The sequence below is a fragment of the Populus nigra genome, chromosome 6, assembly GCF_951802175.1.
Source record: "Populus nigra chromosome 6, ddPopNigr1.1, whole genome shotgun sequence".
NCBI lineage: Eukaryota > Viridiplantae > Streptophyta > Magnoliopsida > Malpighiales > Salicaceae > Populus > Populus nigra.
Window position 1 is genome coordinate 1853653 of NC_084857.1, and position 12995 is coordinate 1866647.

Consider the following 12995-nt stretch of genomic DNA (forward strand, 5'->3'; position numbering starts at 1 on the left):
AACTCTCAACAGGATCATAAGTTTTTGTTATGTTTCTGAGATGCACTGTTTTTTATCTAGTTTAGCAATTTTAGTTGAGAGAAGAAAGAGCAAGAGAAGGGCAGCTTAATTGTACATTATTGAGCAGAAACTGTAATTGCAAATGTGTAATTCTGTTGTTCGTTAATATGTAATTTTCATGGCTTCAGCGCAACATACAAGGCAAGCTTGGTATCAGTAAATTCCTGCAAACAAATTTAGCTTAGCAAGTCTAACTGTTTTAGAGTCAGAGCTAGCCCCACTAATTTTCTTTGCTAAGTACTTCAATCTTTGTAGAAATTTGTTGATCCTCTTATTTCAAGAGTAGAAATCATCAAGCATAAACAAATGCAAGGAATTAACCAGGTACTTAAACAAGATTGAATAGAAAAACAATACTAATCCACTGCCAATATCAATCTTCGACCACAATAATATGACTAACTAGAAATCTAAAACATAACAGAAAAAACTGAAGGCTAACAGCAGAATGAGAAACGATTTTGAAGTGGTTAAAGCAAAGAATTGTGTGAAACCTAATTGACCAATACTATATTTTGTAAGAGACTTCCTTCTCTTTGATTTACTTCTTCCTCGTTTACCTTGCGGATGTTTCATTGCAAATCCACCCGTCAAATCACTCGGCTCAAAATCCGATTGAAATCGGAAACATCCACGATTTACGTTGTTCTCTAAAGACAGCCGATCAAAACTTCCATTCTTGAAGTTGAAGAACGTCACGCGATGATCATATTCTTTCATTAGCACAATATCAGCATTGTAGAAGGCAGCAGGCCTGGTGTCGGGTTCCTTTCTTCTTAAAGCTTCAATGTTTATCTTATACCTCTTGTTCCATTCTGTTTTCCCATAATTCTCCATGACCCACAATTCCATGGAACTCTCATCTTTACCAATGCAGGTTACGGCAAGTTTTCCCATATATTCGACGAGTTCAATGTCCTGGCCCTTGTTATCCTCAGAAACTGATAGAGGTAGTGAAAACATGCTATAGCTTTCTGTGCTTACATGAAATGCAAATATGTTGTTTTCTACCGATGTAAGCCAGTGAAGTGAGCCGGATACAGATACAGCAGGCTTGCGAGAAAGTGACTCATGTTTTTGTAACTTTACTTCATCCAATTGCTTCCACGTCCAAGTCTTTGAATCAAACAACTCACATCTAACCCAATAATATTGAAAGAATTCTTTATCATGACACCGAGCTTTGGGCTGCGAGAACCTGACAATCTTGTAATGCAAAGGGTTCGATCTTATCACAATCATGCCAGTAGCTAAAGTATGATATCGGGTCTTCGGATTCGGGATTCTTTGCCATTGTTTGGTGGTAGGCTTGCACACATAATATCGTGGATGATGTGTTCGACAAAGCAAAATACCTTGGTTTGTTGATCCCTGAATCTCCACTCTGTCAGGTAAGAAATTGACGGACAGTTTAGGATAGGACCTCCAAGTAGTACTGTCAATGGACACAAAGGAGGAATAAAATCTGTTGCTCATCATGCTTTGCATGAAATAACCGGATATAATGTTTGTTCTTTTGCTATGAAGATTGGTGAAAATAGAGTCATAGGTGATAGTGTTGCATTCCTTGGAAAGAAGTCTGCATCTTCCTACAGTTTCCATGGATGAACGAGTTAGAATCTCATAGATGATATCTGAGCTAAAATCATGAGACTCCATGGCAAAGAAGAAATTAAGCGCTTGGGCGCTCTTGTTTCCAAGGGAAAAAAAATTGGTTTTGAAGTTGTAGGGGAAAGAGCAAGCAGGGCTAAAATAGGAGAAAGCAAAGCTGTCGTCAAAGAAAAACAGGATGTTTATGCGCTAATGTCAGTTTCCGAGTAGGATCAGGACAGTTCCTCCTAAAGTTAGAAAGAAACTTGGGGGGAAAGGAATTAATTTAGATCCCAAAACATTAATGGAAAAAGAAAAAAAAAAAACACGTAGGGGTCTCCGTCTCCATCAAGGAAGAAGAAAATAACACCCAATTAGAGTCGCAAGTGCTTTAAAGAAGAGATGACAGAAAGGCTTGGCACCATCTTAATCATTCTGAATAAATTAAAGTTCACAATTAATTACATGGCAATCATAGATTATATTATCGTAGGGTTTGCATTACTTATTTAACCCAATTTGGCCATGGATAACATAATTTGATGTGATCAATTTCATCTGAGATTTGGGCCGATTGGCTTCCTGCATGTATAAATCTTTAAAATACTTTGATAATACAAGATAGATTCCTACTTTAGCTGTGTAAAAGTTTGTTGGATAATACATGGATACAAAACAAATGCTGCTGCTGCTGCTGCTGCTGCTAGTATTGTAAAAATTCACACCCCAACTTTACGGACAGTGAGATTGCTTCTAGTTTTGTCTTCTCTTCAAAGTTTTCTTGCGGAGCTCAGCGATCAACAGTTTGCTATTTAGCACTGGACTCAAAATTTGAAATTAAAAAATTTAATACACAGTGTTGGAGTTTTTGTTATTATTATCATTATTAATGGCATATCAGTTTAAATTTAGGGCATGGTTGTTTTTTGAAAAGTAATTTTCAAACTTTTTTATATTTGTTTGCTATTAAAAAAGTTGGTTAATAAAAAACACTTTTCAGTCAAAGAAAAATTTGGCTTGATTTTCAGGAAGGTATTTTCTTTTTTGGCTATGTTTGTTTTCCAGAAAGTGATTCCTGGAAAATTACTTTCCAAATTTTTCTATGTTTATTTGTTGTTAGTAAAGTTGGTCAATGGAAAATACTTTATAGTCAAAGAAAAATTTGGCTTAGTTTTCAAGAAAATGTTTTCCTAGAAAATTTAGGCGGAAAACACTTTCTGGAAGTTGTGAAAAATTTAGAAATATCATTATTTTCTAATTATATCAAATTTGATCCTTAAACTTCTTATTGTTATATATATTTTGTTTTGAATATTTATTTTTCAATTTCATCTCTTAAAATTTAATTTTTATATTAACTTTAGTCCTTATTTTTATAATTGTTATTTGCTTTTTCCTTATTATTTTTTTATTGAAATTTTTTATCTATCAAATTTGGTTCTCATTCTTTTGATTGTTACTTATTTTATTTGAAATAATTTATGAAATGTTGATTATTATTATTTTAATTTCTTCATCTTTCATTTTTTTTAATTTTTTAGATTTGATCTCTATTATTTTAATTATTATTTATTTTATTTGAGATAATTTATGAAATTATTTTTTTTTTTCAATTTCATTCTCATTCAACTATTTAATTTGTAAGATTTGTTCCTTATTATTTTAATAAACTTGAGAAAAATAAAATATTAATAAGTTATTTTTCAGCTCATTTTCCATAACATAACCAAACACTGAAAACTGTTTTCCAATTTATTTTTCATTACACTACCAAACATCAAAAAGTAATTTATTTTCCCGGAATTCACTTTCCAAAAAGAAACTACTTTCCAGCAAACAAACGAAGCATAAAAAATCTCAATTTGACTTATTGTTTAATTCATATTTTAAATTAAATTGTGACAACTTTTTTTTTTAGAATAAGTTCAAAGAAATAATATATATGTCAAGTTCACCCTAATTAACCTGCAAAACTCATAGCTTGAATTATGAATTCCACCTGGTTGAATTTATTTCTTTTATTTTATTAAATAATAAAAAAATATAAAAATAAATCCACAATATCAAATGATAAAATTCAATAAAAATAATAAAATCAAAAGATAAAAAAGGTAAAAAAAATCAGAATCAAATGGTCAATTAAAAAAATTCATGGGCAAGTCATTAAACTTGGTGTTTTTAAACCAAAAATTCATGCAAGTGTTCTGGCACAATTGTTTTTCCTTGGTTTTATTTGTTAAGGACAATTTTGGCTGGCTTCACACACTACTAGTTTCGGTTGGAGCTGGCTCATTCTTGGAAGATTCCGTTTGTTATTATAATAATAGTTTTTTTAAAAATAATTTTTCACTTTTGCAATATATTGAGATGACATTTTAAAAATATATATTTTTAATATCAGAAGAATTGATGTAAACAAAAATAAAAGTATTAATTTAAAATAAAAAAATTAATAAAATATTTTTTAAAACATAAAAACAATCAGTTTTGAAACATATTTTTTAACATAAAAAATATTCAAAGTATAAATTAAAAATCATATACAAGTATCTCATTAAATAAGCTAATAAACATTTATGTAAATAAACTAGAAAACAAATCGTTAACAATAACCAAAAAAAAATTAATAAAATTAAGAAATGAATGTAAATCAAGATATTCAACTACACAAAATAAGATATTCATCTAATTGTGTTTATTGTATTTATTTATTAAAATCAATAAAAGATAAATTCATAATCTAAAAAACTTGTGACTTTAAAGATAAACACAAATAAAATTGACTAAATAAACTTATACCCAGAAAAATACCTCTATGTTCTAGTCTTATAATTTTTCACCGAGATGAACAAAGATAAATTCACTATAACAATCCACAGTAAAACCGTGTCTATTACTACAATGAATTCACCATATGATTTATAGTTTTGTTTAACTAGTTTGTTACCACTCCAACTAATTTTTTTATAAAAATGTAAAAAGATTATATATATATTGGAAATGTTTTAGTATTATCATTTTAAAAAACTAAAATGGCCAATTAAAAAAAATCATGGCAAGTCATTAAACTTGGTGTTTTTTAACCAAAAATTCATGCAAGTGTTCTGGCACAATTTTTTTCCCTTGGTTTTATTTGTTAAGGATAATTTTGGCTGGTTTCACACACTACTTGTTTAGTAGTTTTGGTTGGAGCTGGCTCATTCTTGGAAGATTCCGTTTATTACTGTAATAATAGTTTTTTTTTTTTTTTGAAATATTTTTCACTTTTGCAATATATTGAGATGATATTTTTTAAAAAATATATTTTTAATATCAGAATAATCGATATAAAAATAAATTTTAAATAAAAAAATATTTTTTTAATAAAATAGTTTTTAAAATATATATATAAAAAACAATTTCAAAATATTAACATACATAGAGAGCACGCTCTTAAGTTTTTTTAATGATGGGCCTCTTTTCTTGAAGCCCATCCCATGCTCCTACAAAACAACAATGCGTGTGGGCACAGGGGAGGCTTGCATGCCTGTACCAGTATTTTTTTTCCCTTCTATACGGGGCTTTCGTTTTTTGACAACGCGTAAAATATTAGTGTCCTTATCATGCTATCTCGACTTTGAACCGCGTGCTAGCCACTCGAGATACAATTTGAATTCTTTAATCAGATAATTATAAAAATATATATTAATCTTCTTAGTTATTGGAATGAACAGTTAAACTGGTCCGGTTTTTGTTAATGGTAATCAGAGCTTAAACCGGAAGAAAAGGAGGATAACAGTGAGTAATTTTGTAATGTTCTTTCAGCTCCCGGCATGATCTTTAAAGTTCTACCATGAAAATTATTAATTTCAAGACCCATGAAATTAGTCGAGATACACAGAAATTAGCCCAGACACCTACATTAATAAATTAAAAAAATAATCAGTGTTCAGTAATTTTAAAGAATATGACTCAACTAGTTAATTTCTAAATTTATTTTCTAAAAATTATTAATTCAAGCACGAATACTCATGTGAAAAAAAAAATTCGGTGCCCGGCAGCAGATAGAGATATACAGTAGCAAAATTCATTGAAAAAGAAATTTTGCCATCTTCCTTTTATAGTTTTCAGGCCTCGTTGGAGATCTTGCCCGAAAAAAGCCCGGTTCATTAGATTTGGGCCGATTGGCTTCCTGCATGTATAAATCCTTAAAATGCTTTGATAATACGAGATTGAAGACTCCTACTTTAGCTGTGTAAGGATTTGTTGGATACAAAACAAATGTTACTACTGGCGCTAGTATTGTCCCCAACTTTACGGACAGTGAAGGTCGCTTCTAGCTTCGGCTTCTCTTCCAAGTTTTCTTGCCTTCGCCTTCTCTTCAAAGTTTTCTTGCGGAGCCCAGTAGTCAACGATCTGCTATTTAGCGATTACTAAACGTGATTCTCCGCCGATCATATTTTTAAAAAAAGATTATTGATTATATAAATAGTTTCAATGTGTTTTTTAATATAAAAAAATTTAAAATATAAATTGAAAATTTCATGTAAGTATCTCATTAAATAAATTAAAAGCTATTTATATAAATAAACAGGAAAAAAATTGTTAACAATAATCAAAAGAAAAATTAATAAAATTAAAAGATAAATATAAATCAAGATATTCAATTATATAAAATAAGACATTCATTTAACTGTATTTATTGAATTTATTTATTGAAATCAATAATAAATAGATACACAACATAAAAAACTCATAACTTAAAATATAAAATATTGAAAATTTTTTAGTGTTGTCATTTAACTCTTGATATAATGGTTTAAATCTAAAAAATCTCAACTCTCGACTTTTTATTTAGTTTAGATTTTAAATTAATTTGTGTTTTGATTGGATAAATCCTAAGAAATAAAAAAAATAAATATATTAGGTTTGCTCTAGTCAACTCGCAAAACTCTTAATCTAATCTAGGTTATGGATTTTACTAATTGAGATTTATTTTTTTTATTTTATTATATGATAAAAAATACAAAAATATATTTGTAAATAATTTAATATTAAATAATAAAATTCTATAAAAACTTTATATTAAATAATGAAATTACAAAAATTACAAAAGATCAAGAAAAATAAGTGTTAAAAAAAACAAAGGGAAGGTCGTGGGCATGTAATTCAACTTGATATAACGGTTTTTTAACCAAAGATTCATGAAGTTTTTTCGCACAATTTATTTATTTTCCTTGGTTTTATTTGTTGAGGGTATTTTTTGCTGGTTTCACACGATAATAGTTTTGGTTGTAGCTGGATCATAATTGGAAGCGTTGTTAAGTATAGGACCAGGCTCGAATCTCTCAAGGATGAGCCTCCTTTCTTGAAGCCCATCCCGTGCTTCAACAATACAGCGCGCGTGGGTTTAGGAGTGCTCATTTATAATATTTTTATTATTTAACTTGCCTTTACTTGATTTATTAAAATTAAATAATACAGAAATGATAGATAATAGCAAATTAAAAAAATACTAATAAATGAATTCTATGAGTTGGACGCGAGTTGAGATTTTTAAAATCCGTTCAACCTTCTAATATAAGTAACATGTTTTCTTAATATAAATATTTTAAAGATTTTATCTAGTTTCAACCTAATATTTTTTAAAATTAATCAAAAAATATAAAAATTAATATATCTAACTCACCGATATTTATAATATTCACAAAGATTTGTCCATGAACACTTATATATAATTACGAGATATATAATTATGAGGGTGTTCTACATGCCTTTTTCTTTTCTTTTCACGCGGGGACTTCTTTTAAAAAAAGATGTCACAACGCATAGCTAAAACTTCTACCTCGATTTCAACCCGTGCACCAACCACTCGAGATACATTTTGAATCTGTTAACCTAACGATTAAATATTTATTAAATTTCTTAATTGTTTATATAAATAGTTAAATTTACCTCACATTATTTAGTTGTTTTGTTGATGTTAATATTAATTACTATTTAAATTGAAAGAAAAGGAGGACAACAGCAATTCTGTAATGTTCTTCCAGCTCCTAGCATTGCAAGCAATCAATCCCGAGCGGATAGAGACATTCCCTAGCAAAATTTGTTGAAAACGAGTTTTTATCATCTCCCTTTTCAGATTCAAGAGAAACTGTACAGTTTTCAGATCGTATTCAAGTTTTGATCAGGAAAAACCTAGATCATTAGATCTCCAATTCAACCTCGAGTCATTTTTTTAATTAAAACAACAGAAAAAAACCACATCATCCACTAGATGAACTAGATTTCAGTATATTAATATTTTTTTTATTAAAATTAAAATTGAAAACTAAATTTTCCAAGTCAACCCATGAGTCCAGATTTAATAACTATAATTATAAGAATTTTATTTTAAAAAAAAACTGATCTTCCGTTTTCTTAGGGTTTGACCAGAAACAGACAATCCAAATCTACAAGGATCATCAAGTATATACCTGTTTCTCTATTAATCTTCCATTGTATGCTCTTGGGTGCCTCAGCACGTAAATCCACCTTTATTCTGTGTATACAGAGAATAAAGAATTATATTGTATAATGGCCGGCTTTTATTTTCTTTGATAATTTCCTATCGTATACGGTTCGGAATTATCAAGAGGATAGCAGGATGAAATACGATAACCAGTGATAAGCTAGGTTTATATAAATAGCACAAATGACCGAATCTTACTTCATAGACAACAGACTCATCGGAACCAAACCTGGTTCACCATTTTTCATTATGAGAGAGAAAAATTGCTTGGTGGATTAAGCCAAGGATAGCACGCCAGCTCTGTGGACTACTACCCCAAGCAATGCAACACTGGTGACTTGGAAAAAACACAAAAACTCCTCTACCAAAATCCATGGGTTCAGGAGAACGCACAGAAAAATTATGTTTAGGAGAACGCACAGAAAAATCAACTCCGGTACAGTCCAGTACAGAGTAAGAGGCTCGGATGGGAGATATGAGCCTACTTGAAATCGGGCTTCTCTGGATATGTGCAGCCTGACCTTTGGATAATGACATTTGCTGCATAGCAACCAGCTCTCACACAGTCTTCAATGGGCTTCTCTTGCACCAGCTGTGACAAAAATCCACCAACGAACGCATCACCTGCCACGGAAGAAAAGCTATTAGGATTTGCTGGGAGAAGTCAAGATTGCGAAGATACTAACACCAGGTATGAATCCTGCAGGAATACTAAAACTAATAGCAGCTTAAAGCACTAAATTTCAAGATCTAACAGAAGTTATCTTTTTTGAATTTCTCATAACCAAAGTAGATGATCTAGCTTTCTAGCGAGCTGCTGTTTAGACAGAGGGAACTAGAGATGGATGGAATAATCCGACATACTCCAATCAATAAGATATTGAGCTCAGTTGCGTGGAAGAAAGTGCAGCAGAGACTAACTTTAAACACCTTGAAATTCAAATCAATGGATATATCTTAAGGATCTCTAGGCAGTTCCAAACATCGGACAGACTAAAAAGATGGAAGAGAAGAGCGTACCTGCTCCGTTTGTATCAACCAGCTTCTCCTTGGGTAACAATATCACAGGGAATAATTTCACCTTCCCATCCTCAGCAACTACAACAGGATCTGCACCTTGAGTAATAACAGCAATCCTCTTGTGTGCCCCTGATGCCTTAGGCCATTGAGAAATCTTAAGAGCAATCTCCTCAACATTCTCAGTCTGATAAACAAAAAAAATCCAGTAAGGTAAATTGCATGGTGTAGCTGAATTTGGTCCTCTGATTGACTACAATGCACGAAGAAACAATTACCTCCCATCCATGAACCTTTGCAAAGGTTCTGGCTTCGGTCTCGTTCCCAAAGACATAGTCCATATAACTGTAGACAAAAGGTGAATAAGTTTTGAACCATTGACAGACATCATGAACAAAACAGAGGATGACAAACTTACGGTAGAGCTTTCTCCTGCACATCCTTGAAGAACTCACAGATAAATGGAGCAGAAAGGTTCATCATGAAGACCTGCACATGCATGCCTCAGATTACTGAACTGAGAAAAGCAAGAATTGCAAAGGAGAAAGATCTGACTGGACATGTTTTACCTTGTTGTTTGCAGCTGCGTGTTCAGCAACAAGCATAATGGATTCAGGAGACACGGTAAGGAAAAACCCAGCAATGTAGAAATATTTTGCCTTTTCAACTGTTTCAAAAAAAGAAAGAACGGATTAAGTTGCAAAGGGGAGACCAGCATGACATATGGCCAACAACTAAACAAAGTGTTGAATGTGGAAGCAGAGAAAGATAAATGGTAGTACCAAGTTTCCAATTTTCTGGCCTCTTCAAGTGCTCAGATTTGTAACAATTTGCAGCAGACAAATTTGCAATGAGAGACCTGAACAAACACTTAACTTTTAACCCAGAAAACATTGACAAATGTATAGTTTTGATTGCAAAGTTCACACCAACATGCAGTCTACTTTTGTTACAACATTTTATGTTGTAACAAGATTAGGGCTGATTTTTATTCTCCATGATAAAATATTTGGCCCAGGGGTGAATGACAGTCCACCTTGGCGTGCCATCAATACTTCATGGATTACTAATAGCCCCTCCCATGGCACAGATGCTACTACCTCCAACAGGCATACAACACGTATGGTCAGCATGTAGAATGAAACTGGAAAAAATGTTGACCTTGGACACAGTGCTAGAAAATATGGTACCCATGATAAATGGAAAGTCAATAAGCAGAAAATCACAACTAGTGCCTAACTAACAGCACAGGATCTCTATAAAAATTGGAGTGACGAATTATTTCTATTGCAAATAAATATTTAATAAAAAAACCCATCCAGGGATTTAAAAAAAGAATCCCATCAATACACCAATTGCAAAGAATATTTAATAAAAAACCCCTAATTTTTCGGCGACAACTTGCAGTCAGATCACTCCATTTTTCACCTAATCTCAAAATCATCTCAAAAACGCCTAAACACATTTTCAACCTCAAAATTCATTTTAATCAACCAAAATAACCCGATTATTTTTGTGCCTACAACCACTATAAATAAACTCCTCGCTCCAAGGCAAACAGTAGAAACCGATGTCGGAGGTTTTTGTGGCCAAAATGAGGCTGAACAAAAATTTCTCTCTCCTACCTCTCTCCTGCCATTTCTCTCCTCTCTCCCATCTAGGGACCAAAGTTGAAGACAAATGAAATTCAAGGACCAGTCGTACAAACCTTGAAAACCAAGCACTAAAGTGAATATATATTTCCAAAAAATCACTTAAATTTGTTGACAAAACAACATTGTTTAGCACCTAAAACACCCTACATGATGTTACTTTATCTATGATGGACAATATAACACAGTGTCCAGTCCACATTACTATCGTAAACCACCATGCTCTTTTAGTTTCTTTTGTTAATTGTTAATGTTATAATTTTTCAATAATACAATGCAGCATATCCATAAAAGACAATACCAGTTAAAAACAGTACAATTCTGAAATTTTTGAAACAAGAGCAAGATTCATGTCAGTTTGCAGCAATGTATTTAGCAAGGACAAAATAACCAACAGATGCACAGAATTTTAACTCAAACGACAAATACACGGCAATCAGGTAAAACTGACCTCTCACCACCAACAACACAAACAGCACATGTTCCAGTTGGAGCAGCCTCATCCTCATAATAATGTACCTGATTTCACATCCTCATTAAATCTCCTTGACAGTACAATCAACCTAAACGTTGGAAACATAAGATGCAGGGTAATTTACATTAACACCAGCTTCAGTTGAGTTTTTCTTCATCTCCTCTCCAAACTTGTCCTTCCCAATGGAGCCCATATAGCTGGTTGCGCCAGGAATTTGGAGCATCCACTGCAATAAACAAAAGTCAAGAGGAGTAAGAACAAATTAGTCACATACAATAGAAGCATAACTACAAAAATGTATGCAGTCATATCTATCACAACAAACCTGTGCAACTCTGATTGAATTTTGAGTAGCACCTAAACATAACAGAAAAAACGATACTCGTTAATTTACAGGCATCGATAAAATAATATTATTCATTAACTGAAAATATTAAAATTTAAACATGACATCATTAAATTCAGAAATCCTGATATTACCTCCAGCAATGTATTCTACATTGTCCTTGCTAGCCATTTCATCGTACCTTCAAATATCCATGAAAAACAAGAAGCATCAATACAATGTTTCAAATGCTTGAAAAAGGTAACACATACAGGAAAATGCATAAATATAAAAAGAACTCACATAGGCAAGTGCTTGTCTTCGGCGAGGATAGCATTATTCAGCTTGATGTCGTATCTATCAAAATAGTCCAATTAACGAAAATCAACAACAGAAGAAAGGTATTTAAATTCCCAAACTAAATCACATAATACTTAAATTTGAAACGAATAGAATATGATCTAAACTATAGAAAACAATGATTTACAAAAAAATAGAGCTCAATTCTCACATTTAAGAAATTCGTTCAACGCGTCAAACATTAAGATTTTCTCAGTAACCAAACAATCACGATGAAATTTTCATAAAGAGAGAAAAACAGAGAGAATCAATCATGCAATGAAAGAATAAAATCAGATCTGTCATTGCAAACCAAAACACACGTTGAAAGCAGCTCAGATCTACCTCTTATTTCCAATCAGACAACAATAACTAATTAATATCTAACAAGCACGGATCAAGCAGTATCGAATAATAAAGATTGAAGCATTAAAAGAACAACATCAAATAAAGCAAAGTTCAGGTTTTGGTTTCTGCAACAATGATAGCAATAAAGATAGTAAAAGAGGTATTAAAAGAGACACAACTTACTTCTGCAAGAAATCATCGTCTACAACAGCAGAAATGTCGAGGAGTGGGTTTCCCATGCCTAACAAGATCCCCTCGCACGCCATTTTCGTGTTTCTTTTGTTATAGAGATAGAGAGACAGAAATCGAGAGAGAGAAATGGAGGAGCTTATGTGTGTAGAAGGAAGCGGGGTCGGAGGGAAAAACGGGGAAGCAGTGCTAGGTATTATAGTAGGCACCCGTTTGGAATTGAGATTAATTTAAAAACAAAAAATGATTTTTTTTTATTCTTAAATTATAAAATAATGTGTAATATAAAAAAATTAAAAAAAAGATTATTTTAATATACTTTTAAATAAAAATAACTCTAAAAATCAACATTTACTTCACTTTTAAACATCATATTTAAATGTGTTGTTGTTGAGTTAATGATGTATTTAGTCCTTTTTGTATTAATTTTAATTTATTTTGATCCTTATTCTAAAATAAGATAAAACATTGAATTTTATCTCACTTTCAAGTAAATATAATCTAGCATCA

The 12995-nt window shown here is 31.7% G+C and overlaps 2 protein-coding genes across 2 annotated transcripts; both read right to left on the bottom strand.

Annotated features, from left to right (window-relative positions):
* Positions 1-450: 450 nt before the first annotated feature.
* LOC133696133 (F-box protein At5g49610-like) lies at positions 451-1744 on the bottom strand. Its single transcript, XM_062118193.1, has one exon. It carries the CDS (start codon positions 1717-1719, stop codon positions 463-465), a length of 1257 nt encoding a protein of 418 aa, XP_061974177.1. The 5' UTR covers positions 1720-1744; the 3' UTR covers positions 451-462.
* A 6537-nt stretch (positions 1745-8281) lies between these two features.
* Positions 8282-12672, bottom strand: LOC133697583 (adenosine kinase 2). The gene is made up of 12 exons (XM_062120231.1): positions 12480-12672; positions 11913-11966; positions 11765-11811; positions 11610-11641; positions 11409-11510; positions 11261-11328; positions 9940-10016; positions 9727-9824; positions 9576-9646; positions 9436-9502; positions 9161-9344; positions 8282-8764 (listed from the first exon to the last, which is right to left on the bottom strand). Exons 1-12 carry the CDS (start codon positions 12560-12562, stop codon positions 8622-8624), a joined length of 1026 nt encoding a protein of 341 aa, XP_061976215.1. The 5' UTR covers positions 12563-12672; the 3' UTR covers positions 8282-8621.
* Between the last annotated feature and the right edge of the window lie 323 nt (positions 12673-12995).